General features: G+C 37.9%; 1 protein-coding gene across 1 annotated transcript in view; it reads right to left on the bottom strand.

Moving 5' to 3' along the window:
• Positions 1-4,071: 4,071 nt before the first annotated feature.
• Positions 4,072-13,213, bottom strand: part of cabp7a (calcium binding protein 7a) — an 11,284-nt gene continuing 2,142 nt past the window's right edge. The window contains exons 3-6 of the mRNA XM_008336296.3: positions 6,320-6,463; positions 6,129-6,238; positions 5,556-5,706; positions 4,072-4,598 (exon numbers count right to left, since the gene is read on the bottom strand). Coding sequence (XP_008334518.1) covers positions 4,465-4,598; positions 5,556-5,706; positions 6,129-6,238; positions 6,320-6,463 — 539 coding nt within the window. The 3' untranslated portion in view covers positions 4,072-4,464. The remainder of the gene's footprint in view (positions 4,599-5,555; positions 5,707-6,128; positions 6,239-6,319; positions 6,464-13,213) is intronic.

Here is a 13,213-nt window from a genome sequence, read left to right as displayed (position 1 = left end):
CGCATTTTGTTGGTTTGGAGGTAGTCACCCTACCAGGTGGTAATTCATTTCAAAGTTTATGAATGGGCAAATAATGAAACTGTAAACAGTTTCAAAGAGTGGCACAAGCTAAAGTCAAACTCTTGCACATGCAAATGTTTTCAATGGGTGAACACTTGCAATTTAAATCCTTGGAATTGGCACCCTGTGATTGGTCTGTTGATCGCACCTTGGGCTGATACACAAGTACAAACCTTTTCAAGCATCTGCTGCTAGAGTTTTCCACCATTAAACCTAAACCCTGAGGAAGCTCTGGCAGTTAAAGCCATGTGGTTATCATTAAAAAGTCCTTTCTTGTGAAAGACAAGTAGAATTTCTAACTTGACTAAAGTAGTAGTAATTGTTAATGTTCTAGTTGGTGAAGATAGAAGAAGTGATGGACATTGAGGTCTAATTTCATTCCTGGTTGGTACCTTGACTCCTTCAAACCCTTTGTTTTTACATGTAAAGTAAATTGTAAGGAACTTTAGAGAGTGATTGAATAAATCTAACATGCAGAAAAGATACAGTTTTGAAAAATAATTTTATAAAGGTTTTCATCTAAATGACATGAAAAGTTCAGATTTTCACAAAGAAATATGTTAAAAATGTGCCCTAATTTGCTGAGAAACATGGAGTAAAGGTGGAATTTTGAAAAATAATTTTAGAAAAATCTTTACAAAAGTCTTCAAGATTTATTAAAATTTGACCAAAAATCACACAAAAAGTTTAGATTTTGCTAAAAACTTTAATAAAAAATTAAAAATTCAATAAATGTTCTCTAAATATATATATAAATATATATACGTTTTTCTGAAATGCATAAAAAAAGGCTATTTTTAAATGTGGAATTTGTGATGAAATAAATTTTATGATAAATGTATAATGAAAAATATTATAGCACATTCTGAAATGTATTATATGATCATTTTAGTATAAAAACACACACACTTGATAATGAAGTGTCATTTAAATGTACAATCTTTTAAGTTTGCGGTTAGAATTCATAGATTTTATTTTTAATTTCACAATAGAAGATGTCAAACATATCCAATAAAAAAACTTGTGAATTGTATTATAAATTTACAATAAAAAAACAGCTTATTTTGTATCCTTCATTTGTATTGTGTATTTTCTATCGTCAATTTACGAAAAAATGTACGACCCCTAATTTTTTATAAAATTTGATGGTAAAGCTACGTTAAAAAGTCGTACATTTTTATCTTTACTATGCATTAAAAAATTTTATTAAGAGTATATGACAAAAAAAAAAATCAAAATAAGTCCAGAAGTTTTAACCTTGTGAGTTTATTTGGGTGAAATACTGTTACAGTTACATAGGCTGAAGTCAATGAACATATAATCACAACATCAATAAACCTGCAAAGACAAGTAGCGAAATACATTACAATGCAAAGAACATTCAGCGGACAGTTTTGTTTAACCTCTTCTTCTGTCAAGAGAAAAAAATTACTATATGGAACATTCACTTTTGTGATACTGAACATCTGATCATACGTTTACACACAACATCAAGAGCTCAGAGAATAAGGCAACAATTCCATTTATTAATATTCTGTGCCACTAGGAAACTGTTCCCCCAGCAGTGTTAGTAGACAAACGGTACAGCTATATATGTCATCAAAATCTATCACAATATCTTCACAAAAATAGACATTTATGTCAACGTCATTATATGACTAATTTGTACTTGAAATAGTAACAATAGAAACAATTGACAATCACGGCGCTGAGTTGTTGTTGTTGTGCCCACGAGCACAACATAAAGTGCAAAAATGAAAACAAAAGCTTTACATCAGAGGTTTGCTAATAATTGCGTGTTTTGGGTGATTTAAAAAAATCTGACACTTTTGACATATTGTACAGTTGCATCAGCCCATCTTTGGTTAATAATCTAGTCTGGGTTGCATCTACGTCCTGCTAGAGGCAATACTGAGAGGTAAATATTCACATTTCCTGTGTTTTTGAACAGTATGATTGGCTCAGTTTATGTCTAACTGTTAACTCTTTTGTGATGAAACTCAACATTTAGCCCCCCCCCCCCCCAAAAAAAAGAGAAAACTGGTAAAAGGTTAAAACTAGATATGCTCCCACAAAGAGCAAGAGGATTAACTAACTAAATAACTTGTTGACTAGTTCCATTTTTACAACATACCCCACAGGCACTTTAGGTAGTCCACGGGGGCTACCCGGTGACCACAGGCATCTTGTTGGTGACCCCTGCCCTTGACATAAAAAAAATATATCTGGAACTTTTGTGGTTCATATTCACAGCTTCACACAATTTGTGGTGTAAAGACATTGTTGAATTGCAGTTTTAGCAGCAAAATGATTCAATGTGGTTTCATCTGGTCCTGATAAATGTAAATCGTATATAAACAAAAGAAACGTAAATCTAATGCTGTCTTTTGTCTTGTCTTTTGAGTGTCAAGTTCTGTCCACAGTGCACGGTGGGCTTTTGAGTGATCTGTAATCCTGCAGTTAAACATCACAGTCAAAGGACAGGGGAGAGGGTTTTTTTTGCTTTTTGTTTTTTGTTTTTTTTCTTTCTTCGACTGCCTGAAATTAGTTATAAAGACATCAGCTTTGACAAAACCACATGAAAAAAATGTTATATTGCTCTCAAAATCAGTTTCCTCTGATGGAGTGATGCTGTTCAACCTTTTTGTTTACTGTTTACTGTTTACTGTCCTGTGTAATACAGTCCAGTAACAGCAGGGGGACATGGTGTGATAGTTATGCAGTTGTTGCATTTAAACAGGTAAGGCATAAAATCTGACACCTACGTGCTAATTATAGCTAACTGAACAGCTAACGGAATCGAACTTCCGTTAGCTGTTCAGCCACGCGGTTAAGACTTTGGTTCTGGTTCTGCGTGGTAGTGCATCGGTTGTTACTAAGCTGAAGTCCGGTTCAGTCGTCGCAAAATCCATCAAAGCTTTGGTTAAAGTTAAGTAATATTCACAAACATACATTAACAGTAAGAGACGCGAGCCACGTACTTGCAGATGCACGACGCCCTAAACTACATACAGACAAATCGACGAGGAGCTTTTTATTTTATTGCAACATTTTATGCAATTTGGCCCCAGTAGGTTATTATTCCAACCACTAGTACCTCACTGAAAAGAACCTCGGCTCTTTAGCATCTCTGCGGTATTGCCAAACCCCTCAATTTAAAAGTGCTGTAGAAAAACTCGTAGCAGTTAGCAGGTCTTTTGTTTTAGCATTGTTTTAAATGCATTTATCACAGTTATTGCATTATAGCAAAGCTTTCAAACAAACAAACAAACAACCAAAAAAAAGCGTAAATATCTCCTCCGCATTTTTTTTTAGTTCCAAAACCAATTTTGATGCATATTTTGCATGTTTTTTTTTTTTATCTATGAGCTTGTATCTAAGAACCCCTTAATTAACCATGCAGTTTAACTTTGGCTGTGATCACTGGTGAACCTCCATCACAAGTAATTTGCTCACAGTTGACGTTGAGTGAGAATACAGTTATAAAGAATATAAAGATTTATAACTTTTATAAATGAGTCAAGACACCTGCTTAAATCCATGCACTTTATGCACAGATGATGGTCAAACTCTGGAGCGTGCCCCCCGTCCCCCCGCCCCCTCCTCCCAAGGTGGTGACTGAGAGAGTTTAACACTTTTTAAAAAAATAATTTTCTTAATATACTCCAGTCACCTGTGCATCAGGCTGGAGCGATGTCCACATTGTTGTACTCTCCCTGTTTCCTGTCCAGTTATTTTAATTCTAATAGTAAGTGATTTCGGAACTTTTTTGCCTCCAAAAACATGACTTTAAATGACTCTGCACCTCGTTCAAAAAGACGTTCCCTTGAACAGGTGCTGCTGAAAACGCGACATATTTTGCTCTAGTCCATCCATCCATCCATCCATTTTCATCCACTTATCTGTTACCGGGTCACAGGGGCAGCAGCCGCCACCCAAATCACACTGCACCGTAACAACCCCCCCTAAATCTTCCTGCAGGTGGTGAGTCCACTGGAAGGTACTAACCGCTCTAACCGGGATTCAAACTTGCCGGTTAGGGCGGTTAGTACACCAATGACAGGGACGTTGCCTCTGGGCCAAAGCGCCACATTTTGCTCTAGTCTTTTATAATAAACCTCATATAGTAATACACTGACACCGACAGGACTTGACACCCTGCTCTTTAAAGCGGACACTATTTTGAAAACTGCTGAAAGTTACTGAATATATTTATTACAAAGAACGATATGTTAAACACCCGACCTCACACCAACCAACCCTCAACTTTTACCTTTTTTTTGCACTTATACGGTGATCAGTTGTGTAATTGTCAGAAGCATTACCTGTTTTTTGTTTTTGTTTTTGTTGTTTTTTTTTTTGTTTTTTTTTTTATTTGGGGTGGTAATGGCGGTTAAGTAGCGGCTAAGGCTGAAACTCATTTCGCAGCAACTGATTGGTTGCGATGAGCAGGACGCTGATGATGAAGGCAAAAGTTAAGGCGCATACTAGGCTTTTGCGGACGCAAGTTTGCCTGCCTTCCTGCGTTGGGCTAGCATCTGGGCAGAAGAGAAAGGGGAAAAAAAACGAATATGTGACAAGTAGCAGACGATTCAGTTAATGGATTTGAATGACGACAAAGTGTGTTGTGTTTTCATGGTCTGTTAACAGTCAAGATCAACAGTCAGGGTTTATAATCAACAGATTTTCTCACACCTGAGGACCATATATAAAAAAACAACACGACTCCAGGAAAGGTTAGCACACCTGAAGACTTTTGGAAAATTTGATTCTTTAAACCATTGTTTCCCAAAGACTGGGTCGTGATCCTCAGCTGGGTCGCAAGAGGTTTTTTTTTTTATGGGTCGTCTCGCATCATGTTTTCCAGGAGTTTACGAATAATGTCTATTGACTTGGTTCGTGAAGGTTTGTGACTTTTTGAATAAAGGTACCCATAAAAAAAGTTTGAGAAACACTGGTTTAAATCATGTTGGAGAGGTGGTCAAACTCAATTATTCCATGGGCTGAAATTTAAAACCTAGTCTAAGTTATGGGCAGGTTCACCATCAAGTTCTGGTGACGATTTAACCAGAAATGAAGTATTTGAACAGACTGCACTATATGTTTTCCTCATTAAAATAAATAAGAAATCCAATTTGAAATATTAAAGCAAAAAATATATATATTGTTATGTGTAAAATGTGAGCTGTAAGATTTGTAAGAGCTGTAAGGAATGTTGTTTGCGCTAACGAGTTACCCACTACGCAATTGTTACACATGCAGTATTTGACTTGTCAAGTACACATCAGTACAGACCTTAAGACAAGTATACATATGTGAAACTCTGGTGGGCCACGGAAAGTGACCTGGTGTAAGTTTGACACATTAACTATGCAGTTTTTACACACCAGTGCACCAGTCTGTACCAGCTACCAGCCAGACTGTGGTTAAAATGAATTCTCCTGCTGTATATATAAAAGAGTTGCGTGATTATAAAAGAGAGAGTTTTTCCTTACCGTCTATATCCACATCAATGGGTGTAGGGCTCTCACTGTGGTTCTCCTCCGTCATGATGATGTTGTCGATGTCATTCATGGAGAGGTGCTCATTGAAATTGTTGAACAGAAGGTTCTTCAGTTCCTCCAACGACATCTTCTGCGTGTCACTCTACAGACAGACGCGGAATCAAACATGAGCTTCGGACACAGGCCACCAGACAAACAGACAAACGTACAGTATCTATGAAGAAGTGCCTGATGTGGAGCGACCAATATAAATGTAAGAATGTGAAGGTAGAAACAGAAACCAAAGTAACTTGTATTTTTCTCATGAATTTAAATTTAAAACTAATTTACTAATGTGTAAATAAATTTGCAAAAAAAAAAAAGACTTGTCTCATTGTGGGTGAATGTGCTTATATGTCTCTTGTAAGAACTCCAAGATTACATTTTCACCATAACAAAGTAGGTTTGTGGATTTTCTCAATTAAAACTGGTTTAATGGTTTAAGTGTCAGAGTCTGAGTATTTCTGCTGTACAATCATCTGTTTCTTCTAATTAGGTGAAAATGAACGGCTGAATAACGAGCACCTTCCAGAAGACAGAGTCAAAGTCAGTGCCGTTGAACCTTTCCGGTAATACTATTGTCAGCTTGGGACTAAGAAGAGCGATGAACTCTTCAAAGTCCACCTGGCCATTGCCTTTGAAGAGACGAGAAAGTTAGTTAGTTGGGTAGTTAGTTAGGCTAGTTAGGTTAGTTGGGCTAATTGTATTTTCCTTACCGTCCATGTCCAGTCTCTTGGTGATAATTTCCAGCTCCACCTCATTTGGCATGTAGCCCAGGGAGCGCATGGCCACCCCCAGTTCCTCCTTTGAAATGAAGCCATCCCCAGTATGGTCGAAGACTTTGAAGGCCTGGTGGAGTTCTACAGAGAAGTTAATAGAATAGAATAGAATAGAATAGAATAGAATAGAATAGAATAGAATAGAATAGAATAGAATAGAATAGAATAGAATAGAATAGAATAGAATAGAATAGAATAGAATAGAATAGAATAGAATAGAATAGAATAGAATAGAATAGAATAGAATAGAATAGAATAGAATAGAATAGAATAGAATAGAATAGAATAGAATAGAATAGAATAGAATAAAACAGTGGTTCTCAAACTTTTTATACTCTGTACCACCCCTGCTTGTTCAACGTTCAACTTGCAAGTGATTCCATGATTCCGTGCTGCCTGTGCTTAAGTGAGCAACAGACTTGCATTGCAGCAAAAAAAAAAACCAAGTGAATAAATCAAAGGACTAGACATCCTGTTTCATAATCTCACAACTAGCTACACATTTTTTTAATATATATTTTTCTAAGTGTTGTATTAATTAAGCAGGGTATGTTTCAGATTTATTCAATTGAAAATGTGAATGTGAAAATGTGAATTTTCCCCACGTACCACTAGAGAGCGCTCACAGTTTGAGAATTACTGGAATCCGGAAGAATCCATCTTTTTTATTTGACCACAGTGTGTCACTAAAGTTTAATTTAGACATCAAGTAACTATGAATTTGTCTTATGTCTTTTCTTATGTGGAAACCAGTTGTTATCTCCTCCATATTGACTGAAGAAGACTTGAAGAACGATTGGTAAGTTCTTCTCCCTGCTGTCGTAAAAAAAAATAAATAAATAAACAATTAACTTTGAAATGAACCGGTGCACAGATGCAGACAACACTCAGCTGCAGCTAAAAGACAACGACGACAACAGGACTCATTAAATCACCTGATCCACAGCCTGCGTCTTGCAGATTTCCCATCACTCCCTGCATGTTTACTCTTCACAGGGGAGTGGAATCCTTCATTTGCATGCAGGAACAACAACGATACAGTCAACCACAGATCTTTTTCAGCTCATCCGTGTGCCACGGATGGTAAAGGAATGAATAGGATGAATATTAGGATGAGGCTGATGCACAGTGTCGGTTTGTCATAGAGCAACGTGACATGTGATTTTTTTACAACTAGAACAAGTCCACAGAAAGACCGTGAAATATCGTGTAACTAGTGAGGGAGAAGACAATGCATCATAGAGATTACTATGAATCATGGGAGCCCAATCCCTGGTTCACAGACCAGGAGTAACCAGGAGTCCTTTGGTACTGGGCCTCAATGAAAGAAATTCTAATTCACTTTATTAAATAGACCAGAAGTGGCCCATTATATTCGGACGCACAGATTCTTTTTTGGATATACAGATTCAGATTCAGATTCAGATTCAGAAATACTTTATTTGTCCCCGAGGGGCAATTCAACGTACAGCGTACAGCTGAGCAGCATGATAGTGCCAAAAAAAGAGGTATCCAAATGAATACACTGGTAAGGAAGTTAAAATGAACCGATCAAAACACCTTATAATTATTATTTGATATTAATTTTGGAAATCCATTCGTGGGCTGGATTGGACGATCTGGTGGGTCACTTTATGATCACTGACTTAAAGATGATTTCAGACTCTGATACTAACAGAATAGTCTGAAAAGAAAAAAAAAAGTACCAATCCTTAATGATCCTTTAACAGTGATTGGCTGGGACCGATGATCAGTTTTTGGTACGAAAAACTGATAATAACATCACACAGTATCAAGTGGATTTCTAATGGAACATCACAGGTTGTAGTCTTAGTTCCGAAGTGTGATACAACACGACGTCGCGACATCCTCGACGTGTGATACCAGCAACTCTGGATCAAGTCCCAGTGGTGTTTCCAGTATGAATTGCTTTCTGATGATTTAGCGCGACAAGTGGCCGAGTTCTGGGCCAAATTCCACAGCTGATGTAAAATAAAAACATCAGTGGTGGCAAGAAAACAGCTTGTTTCGTTCGGTGTACAAAGTCAACATCAGAGGTTTTAAGAAAGGGTTGTTTACAAGTACTCGCCCAAAGAATCCCTCATTAACACCAACAAAACCTAGCTACCTATAATTAAAAATGCATGAACTGGCTTAAAAAGCTGTTAATGCTTATGTCCATTATTATGACATTTTAATCACGTTTCCTTTTTTTTCTTCATCAGTATTTGCGTGTTTTCTTTTCTTAAAATGAAGGCGCTGATGTTTGTGCTTCTCCCACGCCTCCCTCTGGGAGCTGCTTTGGTGTAAGTGAGGTGCTAGTTGGCCTTCAAAGATGGAACGCCACGTGGTCTCGCGAGGCGTGTTCTGACACAGGATGAAAAGCCGAAGTTAAGATGGCGAGGCTCCTGAGACGAACATCTGAGGCTGAACTCCCTCCAGACTGAGGTATGGCGTTCTTCCTGCTCTCTGCTGCACAGACTATATCAACAGAACACACTGTGCCCTTGCTGCAGTCTGAGGACCTCATCACTCTGAGAGCTCCTGCACTGTAAGCATGCAGCATTTAGACTTTAAACTGAGGTGAAAGCGATAAAAGAACGGCCCGGTCCTCCTGCTGTAACAAAATGGTTTTAAAACAAAAAAATGAAGATCGGTTGACCGATAATATCGGCCCGATATTAGCCTAATTATGTAAAATCCGTAAGAATCATTATCAGTTTTTCGTCCGATAATCAAAACCCGATAACGCTATGCACGGCCCGGTCCTCCTGCTGTAACAAAATGGTTTTAAAACAAAAAAAATTAAGATCGGTTGACCGATAATATCGGCCCGATATTAGCCTAATTATGTAAAATCCGTAAGAATCATTATCAGTTTTTCGTCCGATAATCAAAACCCGATAAGGCTATGCATGGTTTCGCCAAATGATGTGTGCTCTGAAAATAGTTTTGGGGAAAAACAGCTGTATATCAAAGTGAAAGTCACTAGATGGCAGCATTGCAGCTCACTTTATTATTGGTTTTTAATAATCAGGAGATTGTACACAGAATGCTGGTGCTAGCAACTCTATAGAGCGGTTTGTAAAGATAAATAAATAAATATTACCAGATCGATCGTTGGAAATTAAATATTTGGACAATATCGGCAAAAAGTTAATGTCGGACATCCCTAGTTAAGAATCGCTGCATTAGACATTGGTTTGTCGTACACCTCACATTAGATTTCAGGTTAAATATAGAAGCTTTTTTTTTTTTGGCTAATTATTTCTGAATGAGGTCAAAGGTCAAATGCCTGCATCAGTAGAGGTGATTATTGTGCAAATTTTTTTTTTTTTGCAGTTCAGTTCTATGTTAGATCGGTAATTGCCTCCATGTGTGAGAACAACCTGCTGTACAGTCTAATGCAGAGATCTCAAACTCATTTTGGTTCACGGGCCAGATTCAACCCAATTAGATGTCAAGTGGGCCGGACCAGTACGATCATAATGTAATTAACCAAGAATCACATTGAGTCCATGTTTTTCCTCATTTGTTTTCATGCAAAGAATTACAAGTATATTTGATATTTATTTTTGTTTATGCATATTTAATTAAATATAATTATACAAAAACAATACCCTGAACATGTGTATATGTGTTTGTCTATTTTTTTTAAAGCAACAAGCGGGCCGTATTGAACAACCTAGCGGGCCAGTTCTGGCCCCCGGGCCGTATGTTTGACACCCCTGGTTTAATGTGTGGGAACTTGGGCAACTATTTTTAAAAGCTCCCAGTGATCCTTAAATCATCGTCAGCTGGATGTGGGCCAACAGTGGAAACCCAGCAGATTAAATATTACCATAACGCTGTTCTAACAAGGCTCTGGGGCATTAAAAAGGTGCAGATGGAGGGGCAAAAATCATCAGTGTCACAAAATGTCAACTCTGCATTATGGTCAACTCTCCTTCCTACATTATGTATTTTCTCTGAGCTGCGTCGGTGACAAAACCACTGGCAAATAAATAAATAAAATTTTGAAAATGTGTTTTCACAACAGGGGCAGAAAATGTACCTCGTACCAACTCTTTTCACTCCCACTTGACATTGAATTATTGGAGCCTGTGAGGAGCAGTTAAAGTTAAGCCATTACTGACTCTCACTCGCTCTCTGACTCTCACTCTCTCTCTCTCTCCCTTTTCCTCCACCTGCAGAAAAATAATTATTGATCCGACTTTATTTTCACTCCATCCCACGATTTCAAAGCCACATGTTTTCATCATCGCAGCTGATGCCAAGCTGAGCCGAAGCCAATATTCACAAAGCCAAAAACCTCTGAGAAGAGCCCCAAACAAAGGTCAGATGAAAACAATGAGAGAACCTTCGGTGTGAATCCCACCGTTCCCACAATTCTATCAGCTTGGCACACTCTCAATGAAATATGTCCTTTTGTGTGTTTTTTTTGTTTGTTTTTTTTTTGTTTTTTTGGTTACTAATATTAACCCTTTCATGCATGACGGTCACTACAGTGGACCTCTATAAAAATGTCATTTTCTATGATAAGAATATGTTTTGATGGCAGTGTTGCATATAAGCCTCTACAGTGGACGCCTGAGAATCACCCAACACTGCCATACAGTGGTCAACCTTTGCAACTGCAGAATAATTGTGTTAACATTCAAAGAGAAAATTTGGTGTATAAAAACAGAACCAAATTAGTTCTTATTTTTATGCCTAAAAACACATAAAAACACTTTTTTTCAACATTTTTTTAACTCAGTCAAAGTCAGTCAAAATGGTGACTCACACTTGTCTTTCATTCCACCTGAAAGCTGTAATCACGGAATATATTCCAGACTAACCCGGACCCCACACTCACAACAGACTCCTCTTTGGATAGCTAATAGGATTACGGCAACAGTAAACGTAACAACGATGAGTCGTCAAGACAACGACGGCTGATCGCGATTTCACAATAAAAGTCAACTCTCAACTGTAGGTTTAGATTTTCAAAGAACAATGATGATTATGAGGTTGAGTGATTGAATCGATGGTATCGATGTAGCGATACGATACGGTAGGAGTTGGGGGCGCTCGGAGCGACTGAATCAAAAATATATTAAATATTATCTAGGTTATTTGTGGCAATATCGGACTTATCGGAATTTGTACAATGATTATGAGGATGAGTGATCGACTCCATGTATCAATATATCGATACGATCCGAATGTCGATACAATATCAATTACGCTCATTTAGTATCGATACTAATAAATATATGAAAAAAAGCTCATGTCACTTTTTTTTAAACATTTCCACACATTTTTCAGGGTAACTTTTTACACACAGGCTGTTGTGCCGTGACCACCCCAAGTGGTATCAAAGTGAACTGATCCATTCAAGTCATGTGACTAGTGACCGAAAGAGAGCAGCGACTCCTTGTGGTCAAGTTGACTAAACATGTTTGTTAGAACGGTGTAAAAATAAAGTCATGTGAAGTAAAGACGCAGTTCGATCAGCTCTGGGACGTCCTGTGGCTCAGCGGCATGGGTCACCTCACCCTGTAACAAATGGCTTATTGTGACGCTGTTTCACAACTTTGTAACTTTGTCACCATCCATGTCAAGCATAGCTTTCTCATACGCAGGTGATACAACCAGGGGAACCATTTTGGATCCGTTCAGGCTCGTTTTTGCCTGTTTATCAGTCGGTTACAAGTGTGTGAAGTGGCTTTTCATCCGTTTTCTGAAGGGAAACGTTGGCAGAATGTGCAAAGTAAGATTTATTATTCCTGTTTTTTCGATTTTCACACAGTGAAAGTCAATGGTATGAGGCAACTTTCTCAGTCAATAAAATAATCACTAAGTACTTTTTCCAGCGTCATGTTTGTATTAAAATTGAGATCTATTCATTTTTATGACAAAGTCAGGGAAACGTGGAATAATAAGGTTTTTCTTCAAATTATCTGTTACACTAGCCCCAATAACTGTCGTTTGTGTGAATAACTTTCTGAGATGAATCAAATATGAAAAAAAAATGTATGCATTTTAACACACTACATATTTATATATGTATATATTCAATCATTCCACTGTCCATTTACTTTGTAGAAGAGATACAGATAGAGATAGAAGGTTCACGAGGGGTTGGTACGGTGCAGTGTGATTTAGGTGGTGGTCGTGGAGACTGCTGCTCCCGCGACCTGGTAACGGATAATATATTTATAATCCCATCATCCAGCTTAGTCACAACTACCGATATGAAACACTGACATCTACCTGTAAATATTTTTTGGGTTTTTTTTTTGTCATATATGATAGCAGAGAGAGCATGGTTCGCATTGCCGGCAGTAAGTCGGACCTGTTCCCGGTGCATGTTGGACTACGACAGAGCTGCCCTTTGTCACCGGTTCTGTTCATTATTTTTATGGACAGAATTTCTAGGCGAGCCTGGTGTCGGGTGGGGTCCAGTTTGGTAGCCACCGGATTTCATCTCTGCTTTTTGCGGATGATGTGGTCTTGTTGGCCTCTTTGAACCAGGACCTGCAGCATGCACTGGGGCGGTTTGCAGTTGCTGGGATGAGAATTAGCACCTCTATGTCCGAGCCCATGGTTCTTGACCGGAAAAAGGTGGTTTGCAAAAGTACTTGAATGAACCTTTTTTAAAGAAATTCTAAAATATTTTTAGTAAGATAGATTCTTCATCAGCATGTTTTAACGATAGATAAAAAAAAATATAAACTACTCATTCCTACTGGGACCAGAAGCATTTCCTTAGCAACATCACACACACACAAAAAGCATTTAAGGAAAAACACCACATGGAGAGATCACATGGAAACAGCTCAGGTT

The sequence above is a fragment of the Cynoglossus semilaevis genome, chromosome Z, assembly GCF_000523025.1.
Source record: "Cynoglossus semilaevis isolate Cse_v1.0 chromosome Z, Cse_v1.0, whole genome shotgun sequence".
NCBI lineage: Eukaryota > Metazoa > Chordata > Actinopteri > Pleuronectiformes > Cynoglossidae > Cynoglossus > Cynoglossus semilaevis.
This window is presented reverse-complemented; position numbering and strand designations above follow the sequence as displayed.